The sequence below is a fragment of the Centroberyx gerrardi genome, chromosome 15, assembly GCF_048128805.1.
Source record: "Centroberyx gerrardi isolate f3 chromosome 15, fCenGer3.hap1.cur.20231027, whole genome shotgun sequence".
Lineage (NCBI taxonomy): Eukaryota > Metazoa > Chordata > Actinopteri > Beryciformes > Berycidae > Centroberyx > Centroberyx gerrardi.
In genome coordinates, this window is record NC_136011.1 from 26,552,114 (window position 1) to 26,572,581 (window position 20,468).

Here is a 20,468-nt window from a genome sequence, read left to right on the forward strand (position 1 = left end):
CAACCCTCATGGGTTAACAAGACACCAAAGTTACAGTTGCAGTGGTATTTCATTACAAAATTACAGTTTATTATACAGTAGTAGTAGTAGTAGTAGTAGTACTTGTAGTAGTAGTAGTAGTAGTAGTAGTATTAGTAGTATTGAGCTACCGGACTAGACAGTTGCTGGAAAAATCCAGCATCTGTGTGCTGTATACACAGTGGTTCTTTCCTGCAGTGAACACACACACACACACACACACACACACACACACACACACACACACCTGGTATTTTCTGTGACATACTGCATTGAAGACACAGCAAACAGTTGAAAGGTCCACAACTCTCAGCAAGGTCAAATTATTGCTCTCTCTCACTATGTCTCTCTCTCTCTCACACACACACACACACACGTATGTACACACACACACACACACACACACACACACACACACACACACACACTCCTATCTCTCCCAGAACAAACCAGACAAGCCCTCACGAACAATTCTGGAGACAAATTGCACAGGGCTCCTCACAGGCACAAGGAAGGGGAAAGGCAGAGAAAGAGATAAAGTGAAGTATCGAAAAAGGAGGGAAGGTAAGTAAGGAAACTTATAAAGGTCTGAAACTTCTCTCCCTCCCTCCCACTCGCCTCTCTCCTTGCTTCTCCCTTTCTCATTTCATCACCCTGTCCACTTACCACCCATTTATCTCTCCTTCCCTAGCCTCCCTCCATCCTTCTCTCCCTCCCTCCTCCCCTCTCTCTTTCTCAGAGAAATAGAATCAGGGTAGACTTAGCCTGAAGGCAATCCTATTTAGATCAGCTATTTTGCAATTCCTCTGCAGCAAAAATGTCCTCCGCTGTTCCCTGTAGGGAGATATGCAGGGCCCTGGTGGCTGCTTTATGGTGTGTGTGTGTGTGTGTGTGTGTGTGTGTGTGTGTGACTGAGACATTTAACTTGCGTCTTGCCATGTCTCAGGAGTTAAGGTGGCTTTTTGTTGACACTGACTGTAAACACTGTATAAATATGCACATATATGTGAGCCTCGGAGCTTGAAAATAAAATCCATGGACCTTATTCCCACGGCGGCCATTTTGAACTGACATCACACAGGGTGGGAAACTGTCCAGAAGAGCAAGTATAGCCCAACATGCAAACATGATGTGAATTGGACAAACATTTCTCATTTCACAGATTCCTCACTGAGAACCATATTAGAAATGAATGGATCTCTAGAATCTGGAAGGATATATGTTCATATTTTAAGGTATTTGGTCCCACAATCTAGTCTAAATGGCCACTGTGGGAATAAGATCAATAGATTTCATTTTAAAGCTCCGAGGCTCACATAGCAAACACACTCGACCAGACGGAGTGGCAGGTAGGGGTTCAGTGTGTTGCTCCAGGACACAGCTGTGGGGGTCAAACCTGTGACCTTCCCGTTACCAGACGGCCTTTCCAGTCTCCCCACCCCACCCACGGTAGAAGCTCTTTTTACTGCACGCAATAGTAGATTACTGTGGTGCTGTTACACACACACACACACACACACACACACATAACGATAGCCAGCAGGACAGTCCATCACTTGATTTGGACAAAGTGTGATTAAAACCCACTTAGCCCTGGCTGTGAGAGCTATAGGCTATGGAAACTATGCAGTCTGCCGCAGACTGAAAAAAGTCTGAAAAAGGCCTTTAGACATCTGCTTCAAATCTGACCAAAAACAGCAGTGAGAGAGAGAGAGAGAGACAGAGAGACAGAGAGAGAGAGAGTTTGGCTTTAAATAGCACTGCTACTAAAACAGCATCTCTCCCATTCATTCATCGTGACAGCGCACTTTGTTTCATGTCATTTCAGCCCTCCTTCTGCCTCACAAACAACTTGAACATTTTCAAACACGTCTTGCAAGCGATCCGTGGGTTTCCAAGGAAAAGTACAGCGACTAACAACTGACTGCTGCCAACTGCGACAGACGGAGCTGCACATCCCCGCCTGCTGCATACCTGAAGCTAATTTAGACCGGGTTGGGACTGGTGGAGATAGTCAGATAAGGGCTCAACTGATATAGTTTTTATAGGCCAAAACCAACACTGGGATTTTTGGATTGAAGCTGCCGATAGCTGACATTTTATGCCAATATTCAATATCTCTAAATTTAACCATTTTCATGTTTCCTCTGGAATGTTATTCTTCTCAGGGTGGAAACAGCATTTAGACCATCATGGGACATTAAAACTATCTTTTTCCATGCTAATGATTTGTTTTTTTCAGGCGGGTGAGCAGCTCCTTGAGGCAGGGTGAGGCAGGATTCATTGCAGGTTTTACAGACTGACACCCCTGAAGCTGTAAAGTCATATCCTCACCTCCACCATATTGGCAGAGGACTGCACTCACAGGCCGACTTTTATTAAAAGGTCAATATCAGCTCAATATATTTTAGGCTGTGGCCGGCTTAATCTGCTCTACCAGCCACTTTGTGAGGTAACCACCCATCATTTGGAGTCCTACTCTATTTAAAAAATCGAGTCGGCTCCTAAAATAGTCAAAGTGACCGGTTAATTTTGCGATTTACCAGCCATAGTGGCCAGTGAACTGCTGAATCCACTGCCAATTTCACTGGTACAACTTGCTTTCCATATAGACCTAATTTATATATTGCCTAGTTTCAGCCGAGCCAACTGATTGGTCCGAGACGCGTTCCAAGCGTGCTGACAGTTCCCATAAAGCACTTGGCCGCGGCTCGTACGTTATGTATCAGCGTCAAACAGTAAAAAGGCCATCTGTTGAAAGCCGTGAAGTTTATTGTATTCTCACTAAAGCTACAAGCTCCACAGGCCCACAGGCCACCGCAGCAAGGGTTTACTGCAAACAGTAATTTGCACTGACATTGTGAACACGCCCACCGAGTTGTGTGTGTGTGTGTGTGTGTGTGTGTGTGTGAGAGAGAGAGAGAGAGAGAGAGAGAGAGAGAGAGAGAGAGAGAGAGAGAGAGAGAGAGAGATCAGTCGTCCACCTTATTGAGTGTTTTACGGAAAACAATCATTTTGCCTCTATGTGTGTGTGCGTGTGTGTGTGTGTGTGTGCGTGTGTGTGTGTGTGTGTGTGAGAGAGACCAGCAGTGCACCTCATTGAGTGTGTTATGGAAAACAGCAATTTCCCCTCACATTGTGAAAACATCAACAGGGAGAGAAAGCAACAAAGAGTGTGTGCGTGTACATGTGTGTGTGTGTCCGTCTTCGTCTAAACAGGTTAAAAATATTTCAGCTTCCAGCGGATCATCACTGTGCTTCACTCAGGTTTTTAACATTTGCATGGTAACAACAAACGCCACAATCAACACTTTCCACAAGCATCGGTTTAGTGCTACTCACTAAAAATGAGTGATCAACAGTTAAAAAGTGATTAACAATTAACAACAAACTGACAAACCATGTCATCCAACAGAACTATAAACCAATGTAAATGATATTACTGATACCACTACTATTACTAAGAGTATGACCATCATCTCTACTTCTACTGATATGACATTTTTGTATAACACTCTTTGTAACAAAAAGTGCTATGAACCAAATTAACATATTAACAAACATTAAGCTATATTAAAGGGAAGACTTGCACTGCTGGATTTATTAAGGAATAATACAAGATTATGTAATGGCAATGTTTTCATAGCAGTACAAATATAGAAACCATTAGAGGCTCTATACACCATAACAACATTATAGACTTGAAGTCCAATGTTAAATTCAACAACTAAAAACAGTTTAGACACTAAAGAGACTGTAACAATATACAAGAATCAATTCTAATCTACAATATCGGCATTTAGCTGATGCTTTTATCCGGAGCCAATTTTAATCAGTGCAACAGTAGAGTTGAGTCAACATGTGAGTCAACATGAGGTCATCCCATAACAAGCTGTTGCCTAGTAATGATCAAGCCACAAATGTGGCAAGAAACTCACTTTTCACAAGGCCACAGAGGCTAAGTACATCCAAAAATTCACCAGTCACTTTCATAATTGTACCAGGCCAATAGATATTTAGAATAGAATAGGACCTAGAAATGATATTTGGTTTGAAGCCAAAGTGGTTAGTACTGTGGCAACATTTGGCCGGTGGCTGGAGCTAATTCCCCACGCTGTTAGTGGGTCAGTCTGAGCGGCACAGCAGCCGATTGTGTGCACAGTAACCACTGTGGCAAGAAGCCTCCTAATATGCGGTAAAGCAGCGATCACAGCCCTCTACATGAGTCACCATCAGATAATAAGGACTCTCGGCGTCCGGCTAAGAGGACTTCTGAACCGTGGCTGCGGCATTTCACAGCGGGGGGGATCCTCAAATGGAGTTTCAAGTCCTTTTCACACAGGAAAGACAACATAAAAAGCCTCTCGCCGGCTGCGTGAGTGGCTCCTCCAGAACTTTCACACACAGAATAAAGCCACTAAAAAGGGTCGGCTGGCATTTTTAGAAAACCTTTATATATCCGAGTAAAGTTTCTCAGCCTTCTTCTGCTTCACATTCATCCAGTTGCACACACCTGGGAGCTGCCCAGTACAACCACATGCTTCTACTAAAAACCATTAAGCCGATCGTACACTAACACAGTGCAGAAACCAATAAAACCCGCAGCGGATGAAAAACGACAGCGCAGCAGAATCCAAACCAAAGATGAATGAACAAAACTGATGAAGATAAAGGAGAGAATGAGCGTGTGAATGAGTCAAAGGAAAAAACAGAAGAGAGTGTAAACAAGTACAGAGACGGTTGGCGAGGGAGGGGGGGGGGGGGGGTGAGGATTTTGTCGAATCCTCGTGGCACAATAAGCGGTCCACCACACCGCCCGTCGTGACCACCACACCACACACACACACTCATTTTCCCGCATCATCAGCAATAACATCAGCAATATCACAATGACATCATGCATTACAAATATGACAAACAAGATCCTGCGACAAGTAAGAGGAACATGTAGAGATAATGACAATAGATAGATAGATAGATAGATAGATAGATAGATAGATAGATAAGTAAGAGTGACTCACAAGATCTCGTCGTTCTGAAACTCCAGGATGCCGTGAGTGTCTTCGAAGTCCTCTCCGCCGCCGCGGGCCGTTCCCTCCACCGTCTTGTACGGCAGCATGACGACGCCGCGCGCCCCCGACGTTCTGAGCACCTTCACCTCCATGGTGCCAACGCTCTCGCTCACGTGGTATGCAGGCTCCTCAAACGTAAAGATACCGGCGTGGTCGTCGTCAAAGATGGTAACGGTCGCCGATGAGGGCAAGCCCAGGCAGGCCACCGAGTCCACGTGATTGGCCGACTCGCCGTCCTCGGGCTCCTCGCCTTCCGACGTCAGCACCTTGACGTTGGACAGGTGGATCAGGAAGTTCTCGTCCTCCTCGAAGATGTCGTCGTCGATGATCCCGACGCGGATCTCCTTCACCGTCTCGCCGGCCTTGAACACCACCACGCCCTCCGTGAACTCGTAGTCCGAGCCGGCGTTGGCCGTGCCGTCCTCCGTCCGGAACTCCACAGAAATCGTCTTGCCCAGGTCGCCGCCGCGCCGCACCACGTTCACCGCCACCGTGCCGCAGTTCTCCAGGCACTGGTAGGAGCCGGGGTCGAAGAAGATCTTGGAGATGGGGTCGTTGTCGCCGGCGTCGGAGCGGACCTCGTGCATGCTGACGGCCTTTCGCGCCTGGTCGGCCGCGTGCTTCTTCAGGATGTTGCCAGCGCCCGTCATCAGCCGGGTGGCCTGGCAGCGGTAGAAGGCCCGGCTCTTCTGCTGCTGGCTCAGGACCTGGTAGTTGGCCAGCTCAATGAGTTGCTCCACCTGGTCATGGAAAACACAAAGACACACACACACACAAATCCAGTAAAACAGTGTTAAAGCGGTTCCTGGTAGTTATCAAGCATCATGATTAGTTGAAAGTTAGAGAAGCAGACTACCGGACCAACTGGGAAAAACTGGGAAGGGAAATTAAACAAGTGACAATCAACAACCACTGCTGAAGCGCCCTCAGGCTGACAATACAATGCTAACACCAGATCTCAAGCACTCGCCCAGGCTGTTAGTGTAAATACAACATGTTATCTCAATCAGCTTGTCTGCTTAAATAGGAGAGCATTCTTTGTGAGCTTGTCTGGGCGTGTCTTCATTCAATTTGTCTGGTTGAATAAGATTTAAGATCAGGATCAGCATTCTGGCAATAGGCCATACTGTTAGGTAATGCATGAACCACAATGAGAACACTATCAATATTGTCCAGGTACAGGTTTGACTGAAGATTATGAATAGGGTTATTCCAGGTTTTGCGAGGCCTTACTAGCAGGGCTTTTCGATTCCAGAAATTTTGGAATTGACTCCGATACTGATTCCAAGTATTGGGAATCGATGGAAGTTGATTCCAAGAGTCGATTCCAGACAAAATACCACCACATTATCGATGTGTGTGGTGTAGAATTAGACATTTTCTCAACAGTCAGCGACAGTGTCTAATACCTGGTCTAATCTCTCCCTCTCCCGCTCTCTCACTCCCGCAAACTTGAGCCACTTGTACACTTATCAGAATCGCCAGAGAGGAATTCAGCTCTGGGATTCACAGAATTCAGAAAGAATCTACATTTTCTGTACTGTGTTGTGTCGGTTCTCGATTCCCAAATTCCCAAATGCCTGGAAGCGAGTAGAGAAATCATCCTTCAACGAGAGGACCCGGGTTCAAGCCCACGTGACGGCAAGCATCCGCCCTGCTGAAGTGTCCATGAGCAAGAAGCTGAATCCCTACCAGCTCCAGGTGCGCTGAAGTCACGGCTGCCACAACACATATATGTACCAACGACATAAACCGAGTTACGTACCTGCAATGCCAAAGTACTTCATGTCAAAATATGACTTTATGACAAACAAACAAGACGAGAACAAGTGGGTTAAGTGGCTGTCTTGTTAAATCCACGTAGAGACGATGACAACAGTGTAAAAACCTATTTCAGCAGACTCTACTCACACATGAGGAGAGTCGCCACTTCAGCAGCTTCTCTTTACGCTTGTGGTTTCCATTATCCTGTTTAGTGATAGACCTTGTCCAAACAATAAAAAGACCACCGAGTAGAACGGAACTCGTCACACCATATTTGATGCCCATGTTGTCTTTTTTAGGTCTGCACTGACACAGCTTATGTAAATTTTGCAATATTTTACACCCACAGAATGTCAATTTACAAACTCCATTTAGTAGATATATTCTTTGATCCACATATATCAGCCTCACAGAAATCTATATGGTAAATAACCAAGAAATTATCGCAGAACTAGATAGATAGATAGATAGATAGATAGATTTTATTCTTCCCCAAGGTTGGAACTGGAGTGTCTATATTTATCTATTTATCTACATATCAATTTAATTGCTTACTTGCATGCTTATTTTCCTCTTCCTCAATTTTTCCTTTCTTTAAATGTAAATTATCATGTTAAGCTGGGAGGTTGTGATGAGACCTTGGCTGCATTTATGAAGCTGATTACCATAATCACTGTGATAATGAAGGCAAATGGAGAGTGCGTCATCTCTTGCTCGTTGTGTTTTCATTTAATTTCTCATAGAAGATAACAGAAAAAAAACAACTGATGATAACAGCTACAACAACAGTATGATGTCTTGTAGCTTCTCACAAAAAGGCATAAAACTTCCTAACGGATTCACAAAATAACTCGAAACAAAGTGGAAAGGTTGGTCATGGGGCGAGGAAGAACTGCTTATCTTTTCATACAAATTGGCCAAAGGGGGGGCGTGGCAGTGAGCGTGGCTTCTCAAGAAAAGACATATGACTTCCGAACGGATTCACGTAACACCGTCAAACTTTGCGGCCAATCAGCAGACAGAAGAAGAGGCAAACCCTCCATTATTGGCCCAATCAAACAACATGGAGGCACTGGAGAGCTCATTTCCAGTTTAGACATATTCGCCCTGGCAATTTTTCCCAAACTTGGTCAGATCTCATGTCCCATTTCAGGCCCACTTCCCCACATTTTCCTTTTTGTGACACCCTATTGATTCCCAAAGGAGAAATGTGTCTTCTCACTTGCCCTTCTCTCCACAGGGAGGTCAGAGGTCAGAGGTCAGCTACAGAACAGAAAAGGCATTCAGTGAGTTTTGCTCAAGGACACTTCAGCAGGACGTCACAAGGGCTTCAACCTGGGCCTTCTGGGTTCCCTACACCACCCTGCAGCTTCAGTTAAATATGACCAAATCGTCCCCCATCTCTCCCACCTCTTTGTCAGGATGTTTCTGTTTCAGCTCCTTCAGGATCTTGGCCATGTCTCTGCGGGTCTCCTCCTCGTCCAGGTCCTTCTCATCCAGGTCCAAACCCAGCGGACCGTCCAGGAAGTCCACACCGTGAGAGTTCAGCATCTTCCCATCCATCTCAATGTCCACCTAGGAATGGCAAAGAGAACAGAACCATTGATGTAGAGGCTTTGCAGTTGCATTTCAAATCTTCTGGTCTGTTGGAGAATTGTCTGTATGCAAATAATGGCTAAATATATAACAACCAGGCAAGAAAAAGACAGATATCTAAAGCAATTGTTGTGGTGTGGCTGTAGATCCATTCAGTAATGTTCTCAGTAAAAGTGAATAGTGTGATAAGGTGGATTTGTTTCCAAATGTAGGTTACTGTGACACAGTAAACTGTCTTGTCTTTAGCCCTAGTCTCTACTCCAAAACACTCTGAGTTGTAACTTGAGAAGAGTCAGCTCAGTTAACCTGAACAAACAACTTTTCAATACAGTTTAAAGAGTTAACAATCTGAATAGAGAGGAAACCTGTGACCTAAATCCATTAATTATTCATCAAGTGTAATTTCTATTGGTAAGCCATAGATCGTCAAACTTTGTTATACCTTAAAAATAAGAACAACATCATTGTATGATATTTTGGCCAAATCGCCCAATATCACAGTAGTGAGCAACTCAAAATTTTACCAATCTGCTTCTAAAAAATCACATTATTTAGCAGCTCTTGTGGCGCAGGTATGTAGAATTAACTGAAAAAAACTGCCATTTTTTATTTATAATACACGTTTTCTAATAAAATATTAAAGTAAATTATCATGAGGGTCTATTTCAGTGCTAACCTTTGTTCACCTTGTGATTAATGTCAGCGACAGGTTTTGTATCAGTTCTTTCAAATTATATTTTCTTGGAGTAAAATTTAATGTAATTTAGCCCTCGTTAACTTTTAGCAAGATGCTCCCTTTGCAATTTACAACTTTGTCATCTTTGAATCCTCCTTTACAGTGACACAGTTTGATTCAGTCAAATTTTAACAATCCAGAAGCTGAAACTGCTGTTTATGTACTGATGGAGCAAAATGAATACATAATTGTCAATTTTGGAAGAAGAGCCACTTTCTAAATTGATTGAGTGGAGCATGAATTCACCCCAAACCTCAATAACGATAATTAAATTAGATTTGTGCAATGCTTTCCATCGGAAATCACAAAGGGTATCAGAGAGTAGTCAAAAACAGGAAATTAAAAAATGACAGGGCCTAAAAAGTGTGTGTGTGCATGTCTGTCTATGTGTGTATGTGTACTGTATGTGTATGTGTATGTGTATGTGTGTGTGTGTAGTAGAAAGTTATTAATATGCCTCGTGGCATGAGTCTAACTTGGCAGAATTCCATTCAGTAATACAGATAATTGTTTCAGATACACATTAGCCATGAACTCACTTCCTCCTACATAACAGCCCCTTATCTGTTCTTTCTCTTTTTTTCCCCACATTTCTGGTCGAGGACAGCATTTAATTAATTTCTAGTGGCCGACTATTCTCTAACCGGTCCGCCTTTGGAAAAGAGAGAGCTTCCAGCAGGACTATTAGATTCTTTATGAAGCACTAATGAAGGCATTTCTGCTGCTGAAATACACTTCTGCTTCAATTCACTTCTGAATCTGCATGAGAAATGCTCCACGAAGAGCACCTTCATCTTCATATCATTATCATCTTTAATGTCATCATCATCATCATCATCATTGTCATCATGGAGTGATTTTGGGGGGGATGAGAGAGGGTGGGATTTTTGTTGGGATATGTAATATACAGTATGTTGAAATTATATATCTGTTTTTCAGTCAATACATTTGACAGTGGTAGACTGAATAGTATTAGAATTCAATAATATTAGTAGAACTGGTATTAATACCAGAGGAGAAGTGGTAATAATAGTAATAGTAGTAGTAGCAGTAGTAGTAGTAGTAGTAGTAGTAGTAGTAGTAGTAGTAGTAGTAGTAGTAGTAGTAGTAGGAGCAGTAGTAGGCTAGTAGTAGTGGAGTAGTGGTTATTGTAGTATAGTACTAGTAATGGTAATAATAGTAGTGGTAGTTTTTGTTATAGTGGGTAGTAGTAGTGATAATAATAGTAGTAGCGGTACTAGTTGTAATAGTAGTAGTTGTAATAGTAGTAATAGTAGTGGTAGTACTAGTATGAGTAGTAGTGGTAGTTGTAATAGTGGTAATAGTAGTAGTAGCAGTGACAATAGAAGTAGTAGTTGTAATAGTGGGTAGCAGTAGTAGTAGTAGTAGTAGTAATAGTTGTAGTAGTAGTAGTAGTAGTAATAGTGGTTGTCCTAGTATTACAAGGTATTCTGCTGTGGATCCACAAACAGTAATTGTTGTCGTTCTTTGTGTAATAAAAATGTGGATTTTTTTTCTCTGAATTAGTACTGAAGATGTGAAAGTATGAAATGGGTTTATCATTGTGTATTCCTACAATTATTTCAGCAGCTGACGAAAGCTCTACTGCAGTGGTAATAGTAGTAGTAGTACTAATAGTAGTAGCAGTTGAATTAGTAGTAAAAAGTTAAAGTAGTAGTGTTTCCTCTGGTTTTACCTTGGAGGGAAGCGGACGGTCGCCCTCGGTCTCGATGATCATGCCGCGCTGCTTGCCGGCCCGGTAGCGTTTGTACACGTACTTGTAGAAGAGCAGGCGGCGGTCGGCCACCCAGGCGAACAGCACGCAGATGGGGAAGAAGAAGAGCGTGAGAAGCCCCTCCCACACCTGCACCACGCCTGGCGAGATCACGGCCAGGATCAGGTAGAGCCAGATGTAGGCGAAGATACTCCAGGTGGCCGTGACGAAGAAGACGCGCAGGTGCTTGACCTTCCTCGTCTCGCCGTCCGGCACGACGTAGACGCAAAGCCCGATGATGACGAACATGTTGAAGGCCGCCGAGCCCACGATGGTGGAGGGGCCCAGCGCGCCGGCGTTGAACCCGTGACCCACCACCTCGATGACGGACAGCAGGATCTCGGGCGCCGAGGAGCCCAGCGCCATGAGGGTGAGGTTGGAGACGGTCTCGTTCCAGATGCGGACGGTGGTGGTGGTGGTTTCCCCGTTGGGTTTCTTGATGGTGATCTCCTTCTCCTGCGAGGTGATGACCTCGATGGACGCCATGAAGCGGTCGGCGATGATCGACACGCCCAGGAACATGTAGACCAGAGCCACGAAGTACACCGTCGCCCGGGCGACCTTGTCGCCGAACGAGGGGTTCTGGGGCTCCCAGATGGGGAGGATCACGCCCTTGGAGCACATCTCCGCCTCGCTGCAGGTGCTGTTATTGGTGGACGCCGCGGAAACGGAGCCCTCCACGCTCGGCTCAGGGGGGGCGCCGGCCGCCGAGGGGTGGAGCTTGAGGAGGAGAATCGCCGTGACGACTGCTAGCCTCAGGGCGGGGGACAGGAGCGAGGAGCGATCCCAGCGACCCATGGTGACGTGCCGACCAGTGTTATGGGGTGCAGATGAATGGGGAACCTAAAGAGAGAGGAGAGAGAGAAGTGAGTCCTACACCTGCTGAATGGTTTTAATAAAGTCCAACTGAAACCAGTGAAATGCTTGGATGAAGGGGGATGTTTACCGCTTTTTCTCCCCTTAAAGTTATTATTTCCACAATATTAAATCATTTTATCAGATTTGTGAAACTTTACCACATTACCCCACATGGAATTTTACTTCAGCCTGCACTAAACCTCAATTTTATTTTGGAAAGTGCTCTTACACGCTCGAATAAAACCTGACGATGAGAAAATAAATGTTTGGATGAGAGGAGAGTTAAAATAAGTCACTCAGTCTTTTTCAAGATTATTTTGTCTGATACTTAAGGTTTTTTCACTTGTGACAGGAGAAATGCAGCACAGCCGATCGTCCAGATTACATCACATGCACCTTGGGTTTAGTTTATACTCTCTATACAGTCAACATTGTTGTGGATGGCAGGTCTAAACATACAAGGCTTTCTTCCCCACATGTTTAAGTGTACAAAGACATTTTATAATCAATCACACAGCTTCTACAGCATCAGATCTCATTGTTTCCTCAGCAAGTATTTTAATGAAACCGAGCTCTTCAAACACACACAATTTCTACATGCTACAGGTCACATAATTAATGTGTCTGTCGGGTTACTGTAAAACAAATCCAACAGATCTTTGTTTAAACTGTACGGATATGTGAAGTTTGCTTTTAGATTTGTTTTACTTTAGAAGCAAACAGTGAGCTGGCACTGTAATGTAACCTCTAGGTCTATAAGCAGTGCGGTTGCTCACTATAAGGAGTCGAGTACAGCACTTCATGCTTTACAATATCTGAAAAAATGAATGCCAGAAAAGCCCCTATGTTTTAAGTAAGATGTTTGCTTAGCTGGGAAAGACAGGAAATTCAAATAACCACACCAAAGACAAACTTCGGCTCCTCGGCTCTCACTGTGGATTTCCAGGAAACGGCTTTTGAAATCTAACAGCCGCGGTCTGCAGCAGCGGCGGCCTGCTGGACTTCAAGTGGACCAGGCAGACTGTTTTGAATCCACTCCCCTCTTGTGCCCTAAAGATAACTGAGCATTAGAGAGGGGAATTAAGACAAGCCACCAGATCAAATGCTGGTCAGTTCAGGCTGGGGCTTGTAAAGCAGACAGTTTGGTAGCCAACCAGCCATCATTTGGTGGCATTATTGTGTTCTTAAGCTATAGCTGACTGGCAAAATAGTGATAGTGGCTGGAGAAATGTGGGATGCACTTGCCATTGTGAGCAGTGGACAATGCTCATCATTTGCATTAACGATCAGGTGGAATTGGAAATGTCCGTTAAAGGAAAAATCCACCCTCTTACATTATTAGATATCAGCTTATGATATGATGTTATTTTGGTGATATGGTGTTTTTTTGTGTACCCACTTTCCCTCAACCTGCCTCGTCTACTTCTACTTCAATTAGTGATTTCCTACATTTCCCAGAATGCCTTTCAACAACCCCCAGAGAACAGGTGTAACCTTGCTGCATTCAGCTGTGGGCTTTACATGTAGGTGGAGAGAGCGATAATGACAGTGAGAGCATAAGCGATAGTAAAACTAAGAGAGCAAGAGTTTTTTAAGGCTGCATTGCATTCTGGTCTCTCTCCTGCTCCTGTGGGTGGAGAAACTGGTCTCTCTCCTCTTCTACGATGGATTTCTCTCCTGTATGATTGTTGAACGTCTCTTGGTGCAAAATGGCGGCTCTAGAAAGAAGCCCTCGCTCTTTGATTCTGAGGGACTGACACCAAAACCTGACGTTTACCGCTGATGTTTTACATCCTGAAACATTTTCTGATATCAAACTCCATCGTAGCTGCTGGAAATATCTGGAGGTGACGTCACCTCGCCTACGATTGGCCAGTTATCCACGAAGAAGAAAAATACACCAAACAACAAAATGCAAAAAATGCCCAAAAATGCAATGTAGATCACCAACTAGCTGTTTGTTAGCAGTGTTTAAGATTGAGTTTTCCTTTAACTAGGCCAGTGTAAGAGAGACCCCAAAATCCTATTACACTGTAATAACAAATAATCAATAATTCAGGTTCCGTGTAATTGGGTACACACACTAAATAAAATGTAGAAAAAGGCAATTTGTTGAAGGTAAATTTCACAGAAGTAATCACGCCTCTGCAGCCTCAGTGAAGCTACCAGAAATTACAAACTAATTGCACATTGTTGGGTCATTTTCCATAGGGAGAACAATCCATATGTAATTAGTATGAATTTTAGGCTACACCATACGGCGCGCACATGTGTGTTCATGCGTATATGTGTGCATGTGTGTTATTAAAGGTGTACAAATGTGTGAGTGTATGTGCATGCATGTGTGTGTGTGTTTAAGTGTGTGTGTGTGTGTGTAACACTGTTGTATGTAAGGGGGAAGGAAGTAGATTGCCACAGAGCAGACTGAGAGGGGTGTGGGTGTTTGCATAATTTGTCAGCACTAGTTTCTGAAGCACACACACACCGTCCCAGGAGGTTTAAGTGATAAAGAGAAGAAAATGCAGTGTTTGCTTTGCCCTCTCTTCCTCTAGTCAGATTTTGTGTGTAGGTGCCAGTGTATTCTCTATGACAGTGGTTCTCAACGTGGGGTTCGGGGCCCACCAGGGGGTCCCCAGCAAATTGATGAATTGTTAAACTTCAGCATTATTTCATTTACAAGAAGTTAACACAGTTAGAGAATATAGAAGAATGACTGTTCTGATCATAGCTTCTCTGTTATCTCTCTTCCTACAATATAGACAGTCATGGGATTCTGGACAAAATCATATCTTACAATAAAAATATTCTCAGATTTGGGTCCAAGAGACTAAATTAGGGGTCCTTGATATGAAAAAGTTTGAGAATCATTGCTCTATGGGACTATGTTGATGGATGACGGACCTAACTGGCTGTCCGTCCTTTTTTACGCAGCATTGTCTGTATTTTTTACGTAGGTCAAAATTTGAAACCATTTCAACTTTTTTCAAATAATTACCCGTTAGCTGAATACTAGCTTATAGGAGACGGCGAAGGTGGAACTCGCCTTTTCTCTCGATTTCAAAAATGGAAGAGCAACTAATTTCACTCACACACAGCTTCCCAGAGGTGTATGAAAACCAGACTACTGATTTACAAAGACAGAAACAGAAACCAGTCTGGCCTGGCACAATGTGAGTGCAGTGATTGGTCTTCCAGGTTGGTTTTATAGAAACAAAACTGTGAATCCTGATATTGATATTTTAGTTTGCTAGTACGAGAATGACAACAGGAGCTTGTGTATGCAGAGCTCCATATTTCTGTGTTTACAGATTATCCACCTGCTTTTTTTTCCAAAACGCCACACCTCCGTTTCACATTCCAACCGGACAGAACGGAGAGTGACGGTTCCATATGTGAATTTCATGTTTCATCCATTTCTGTCTGGCTGCTGGCTCATGCATAACGTCGCCCCCCCCCCACCCCTTTACTCACCCACTCATCCGGAGAGACAGTTACCCAGGAGCCTCCTTTTACCACTTTGCAAAACTTTTAGACACACACACACCCTCACACACACACACACACACACAACTGTAATCCTCTCAGCGGGGATCAGTAACGGGGACCGAGAGCTGAAACAAACATCACTTAAACAGCTTAGAGCTCTCCACAAACAAGCTACTTCCACATTCCCGAATGCAAACATCTATTTCTGGATAATTAACTATTCACAGTCTTCCACAGCAGGAGGATTCACGGACCACCGGTAGCTCCATCACTAGTTTTCTGCCCTTCCTTCAAGAAACCCCACATGGTAATTTGCTCACAGGCCCAGATCACATCCGCTGGAGCAACACTGCAGCACAACTTCTGTTAAATGTATGACAACACAGCCTGAAGCAGGAGAATCTCACTGATATGAGGACACTGGGCTGGATGTTGGGTTAGGTCCCCTTTAAAACAGCTGTACACACCACAGACTCTACCTGTAATGTTCTTAAAGGGATAGCCAACTAAAATATGCAATTTCTGATTAAAATGTTTTTTTAGTCATTGTTGGGTGTAAAAAACAAGAGGAAACTGCGAGAATCTGAAGTCGTTTCTACGCTGAGAAAAGCCCATCCGTCGATTTTTCTGTTTTTCTGCGGGTTAAAAACTACTTTCACACGTCAGAGTGGGAAATCCAATCAGAACACGACCTCAACACACCGCTCTCTCTCTCTGTCTAGAGTGAACCTCGCTCGACCGAGGTTTGTTTTTGGCTAATCTATGCTGGCAAAAATCTTTTTTGCTGGTGAATGTTTTAGTTCCAACCATAGACTGTAAAAAAAGATGGATGTAGTGAGTGTGATGTCACCCATAGGTTTCTGAAGGGCCGTTTTGAAGCCAAAAGTTGGGGTTTACGAGCGCCGCCATGTTGACATTTTTTGGAGCCGGAGTAGCCAGAGTGAAGCCGGGGGTTTCCCACAGCGCCTCCTGCTATTGGTCCGTGATCAGCGACCTGTCGATCACTGGACAGGTGACCTGTCAATGGGGAAACGGGGAAAACAACCCCGTTTTATAACCATTATATTCCGTTAATGACGCAATTATTTTGAAAATCGCCATATGGACACATATTAGAAGAAGTGAAATTAGCTACTGAGACCAAAATCTTTTGTCGAAAAAATGTATTGACTTTATATTTTGAGTGAGAAGTTGAGCTGTGGTCCCATTGACTTGAATGGAGTTGGGCGGGATTTGGAGTCTTTTTGGAGCCGGCCTCTAGCGGACATTAGAGGAACTGCAGCTTTCAGCCACTTCCTTATTGGCTTCAAAATTCACCGGTGGTTTTGGCCGCTTGGTTCCAACTAGACTGAGCTAGCAGAAGTGTGTTTTGTGTGACAGGTTTGGAATTTATCAAGTTTGGCCGCTAAGGAACCGCCGCTCTCTCTCTCTCTCTCCAGTGTAGAGTGAAGCTCGCTCGACCACAGGGCAGAGTGAACGCCCAACAGCTCTCTGAACTGTTTCACTATAGAAAATGCAACAGCCAAAAGCTCCAGTTTATTACAGTCACCGAATGTTAGGAACGTTCAAATGACAGTCAACTCCTGGAGAGAGGGTCAACTTTCACTCCCCGTCCCACCAGATACGACTGGGAGGGACTTCAAAGGGATGTTTACAGAAATCATATCATATTATTTTCAATCTCAGGACAACTGCAATTATGTGCCATTTACCTGCCGGGACGGGAGGACAGCAAGACTCATTTCAGATATTTGGCTTGGGTGTCGTTTGAAGTGAAATGAAAGCAAATGGCGTGTAGAGGTCGGAGAATAAGTCACATGATAACTGTTTTTCCGACAATAGCGGGTAAAAATCCTCAGGAATGTTTAGAAGGGAGAGAGGGCATGCTGGGAAATGGGCTTGACATTCACTGTGGCCAGAATTATTCTTTAATAAATGTAGAATGTGCAAGTAAACATTTCATTTCAATCGTTCGCTGTGACTGCAAATACTGAACATGTTGACACAAAATGCAAAAAAAAATCACTTAAGTAAGTGGGGTTTTAGTTTCATCCCTAATCCTGCAGCTATGACACTTTGAGAAAGTGAAATCTAAAAGGCGGCTGAGTCTCAGGCTGCAAATCCAACAATATGATTCACAGTTTCTCTCTCATCACATGCAGCCCAGACTCTTACATTTACAGCTAATTGAACATCATTGAATCCATTTCCACTGGGGAAATAATCAATGTTCATTTTAGACTACAAGATATTATATATATTATGTGTGTGTGGGAAATAGATTATCTCACAGAGCAGCAACTGGTAACCTGGTGTGTGTCTGTGCTCGTGTGTGTTTGTGTGTGTGTGTGTGTGTGTGTGTGTGTGGTTGATAGTGCTAGTTTCCAGGCAAATCAGATACTCATTGTGTAATACAATGTGTGTGTGTGTGTGTGTGTGTAGCGATCAGTCCTCCATTGGTGAATTTAAACATGTGGCTGAAATAATCCATGTGTGATGAGTTGCAGTTCCACTGCTGTGTTGATCTGTACTCAGCTGTGGCTTCAGATTTTTTTGCTCTGATGTTAAGAAAATCAATGCCAAACAAAATTACACGTCTACTTCATTAAACTTCAATTCAATAAGCCCATAGCCAAACATTTTCCTCCCAGCTAATGTGATCCGGGACCTGTCCAGCAGCTCCCTGCTTCCCTGGCCTTCTTGTGTGGTCACACAAGGCTTTGTGTGGCATTTCCAAGCGATCAATAATTCAGCGAGCTTTGGGATTTGGTTGTTTCACTTAAGTATGCCATTTTTCTAACAGGCTGACGGCTAAAGAGCAGGGTCTGTATACTACAGACCGGTGGATTTCAAAATGAGGCCCGCAGCCCCCAGAAAACTTGGGAAATAGTTGAAGGTTTAATGATATTTCATTATACCAATTAGCTGTTCAGAAAAACTTAAAGCTGTAAAACGATTGGTGGAATTAAATCTTTGTACATTTAATTAGATGAAACATCCGTCTAATTAGCCTTGTGGAAAAACTGGACCATTGTAGCAGCAAATATAATAAGATACATCAAAGAAAAGTAGGACATAAATAATAGAGCAAATGTTCCCACTGAGCATTAGACGTCATTTCAACATACTGCAGCTCTCATAAAGCCCAGGATCTGTTTGGCTATGTATCGCCCAGTTTTAGACCAAGCAGTAAATACATCATTACATACTGAAGCAGTGCATAAACAGCTGTAAGTATCAAATATATGCACCAGAGTTAATATGTACTAAAGACTGTAGACATCTACTAAACTTTCACTTTTAAACCTCATTTTTTAGCCTAATTTTAGCTAGACTGCTATAAACTATTTAGACGTCTTTTCAATATAAAACTGCTCAGTGGGGAGGATTATATATAAGCATCTGCAGCCAAGACTTCTAAAACTCAGACATGTTAAAGGAGAAATATATGAATGAAAATGTCTGGATTCCAGTGTTTACAATCGTATCCGGTACTGAGGAAGGTCTGTATAGAATCGTTTTGTGTTTTTTTACCTTTATTTTTCTCTTTTTCAGCAACGCTCTGCTTCACATTCAGCCAGTTTTACACACTGATACTGGGAGCTGCCCAGTACAACTACAGTCTTCTACTGTCGCCCACTGAGCATGTCCACAAAACCTGGGGGTTAAATCGTTTGAGAGACGGCCTGTAACTGAAGTCACTGAAAAGCCATGTGTCCTACCTGCTCACTCACTTTACGTCACGCTGGATATGAGCATCAGCTAAATGCCTGAAATACTACGAGAGAAAACCTCCAGGAAGGCTCAACAATTCTCCAACTTGCAAAGCTGCAGCCTCCGCAACGGTTTGTTGTCTTCCAGGTTTGATTTTTCAGCAAAATAGCATGTGAATGCAGCGCTGTCTAGCAGCCGACTTGGTCTCAAAAGTCCCAGATATAGGACTTTCCCAGCAGCACATGAACGCAGCATAACAGTTATGGCTACAAAACGATAACTTCTAATGGTGGAAATCCCAGATCTGGATCACCACCAAAAACCAAAACTGATCCTATATGTCGACCGAATTTCAGCCAAATCCGTTCATTACTTTGAGATATCTTGTTAACAGACAGACAGACAGACAGACAGGCAGACAGACAGGCAGACAGACAGACAAAGAGACAGACAGACAGACAGACAGACAGACAGACAGACAGGCAGACAGACAGACAGACAGACAGACAGACAGACAGACAGACAGACAGACAGACAGACAGGCAGCCAGACAGACAGACAGACAGACAGACAGACAGACAGGCAGGCAGACAGACAGACAGACAGACAGACAGACAGACAGACAGACAGACAGACAGACAGGCAGACAGACAGACAGACAGACAGACAGACAGGGGTGAAACTCCTTCCAACTCAGCTGCCAGAGATAATAAAATGTCAAGTCGACCTCACAGCGCCTCCAGCTCTCATCCTCTCTGGGACCCCACCCTGCTGGTGACATCACCACCTCAATGTCTTTCTATCCCAGGGAAAACCCCATTAGACTGCCCCGTTCATGGGGAGACCGCCACTTAAAGGGAAGTGGGACCAGCTGGAGTCTAATTGATTCGACGCGGGAGAGAATCACCTTTAATTTATTTCATACGGCCAACGTGACGGCTTTGGAGATATTACGCCCCGAAAAAGGACTCTGAAGATGGGATATTGTGCAAAAAATAAATAAATAAATAAATAAAGGTCTTAATAGATGGAAATGAGTTTGGAGAAGTAATAAGAAAAAGAAAAACTCTGCCTCTAAGACTTCAGTGATAGATTGATAGTTTGTGCATATAATTTTGAACTGGGAAAGATGTTGTTTTGATTCCTGCTCACAGTCTTTATTGCTAGCCATCCTCATCTCTTCACTGTATACTATCTAGTAAAATAGTAATCAAGAGTTCATAAATCTGAATTTTACTGTAAATGTCATGTCCTCTGTATCTGTCCAGGAACTACAGATAAAAATAACTAAGTTAAAGTGATTCCCCGTTGTCCCTGTTTCATACATAAAGAAATGCAAAATATAAACACACGGCACCATGAAAATAATCTGAAATAATGTACCAGTGCTAAAACTCATTAGTTACCAGCTACCATGAAATTAATTTGCTGCTTTTCAGCAACAACTTGC

At 43.5% G+C, this 20,468-nt stretch overlaps 1 protein-coding gene across 1 annotated transcript in view; it reads right to left on the minus strand.

The window, feature by feature from the left end:
• Positions 1-11,802, minus strand: part of slc8a1b (solute carrier family 8 member 1b) — a 155,090-nt gene extending 143,288 nt beyond the window's left edge. Inside the window, exons 1-3 of the mRNA XM_078288680.1 lie at positions 10,883-11,802; positions 8,265-8,429; positions 5,040-5,830 (exon numbers count right to left, since the gene is read on the minus strand). Coding sequence (XP_078144806.1) covers positions 5,040-5,830; positions 8,265-8,429; positions 10,883-11,758 — 1,832 coding nt within the window. The 5' untranslated portion in view covers positions 11,759-11,802. The remainder of the gene's footprint in view (positions 1-5,039; positions 5,831-8,264; positions 8,430-10,882) is intronic.
• Positions 11,803-20,468: the final 8,666 nt, after the last annotated feature.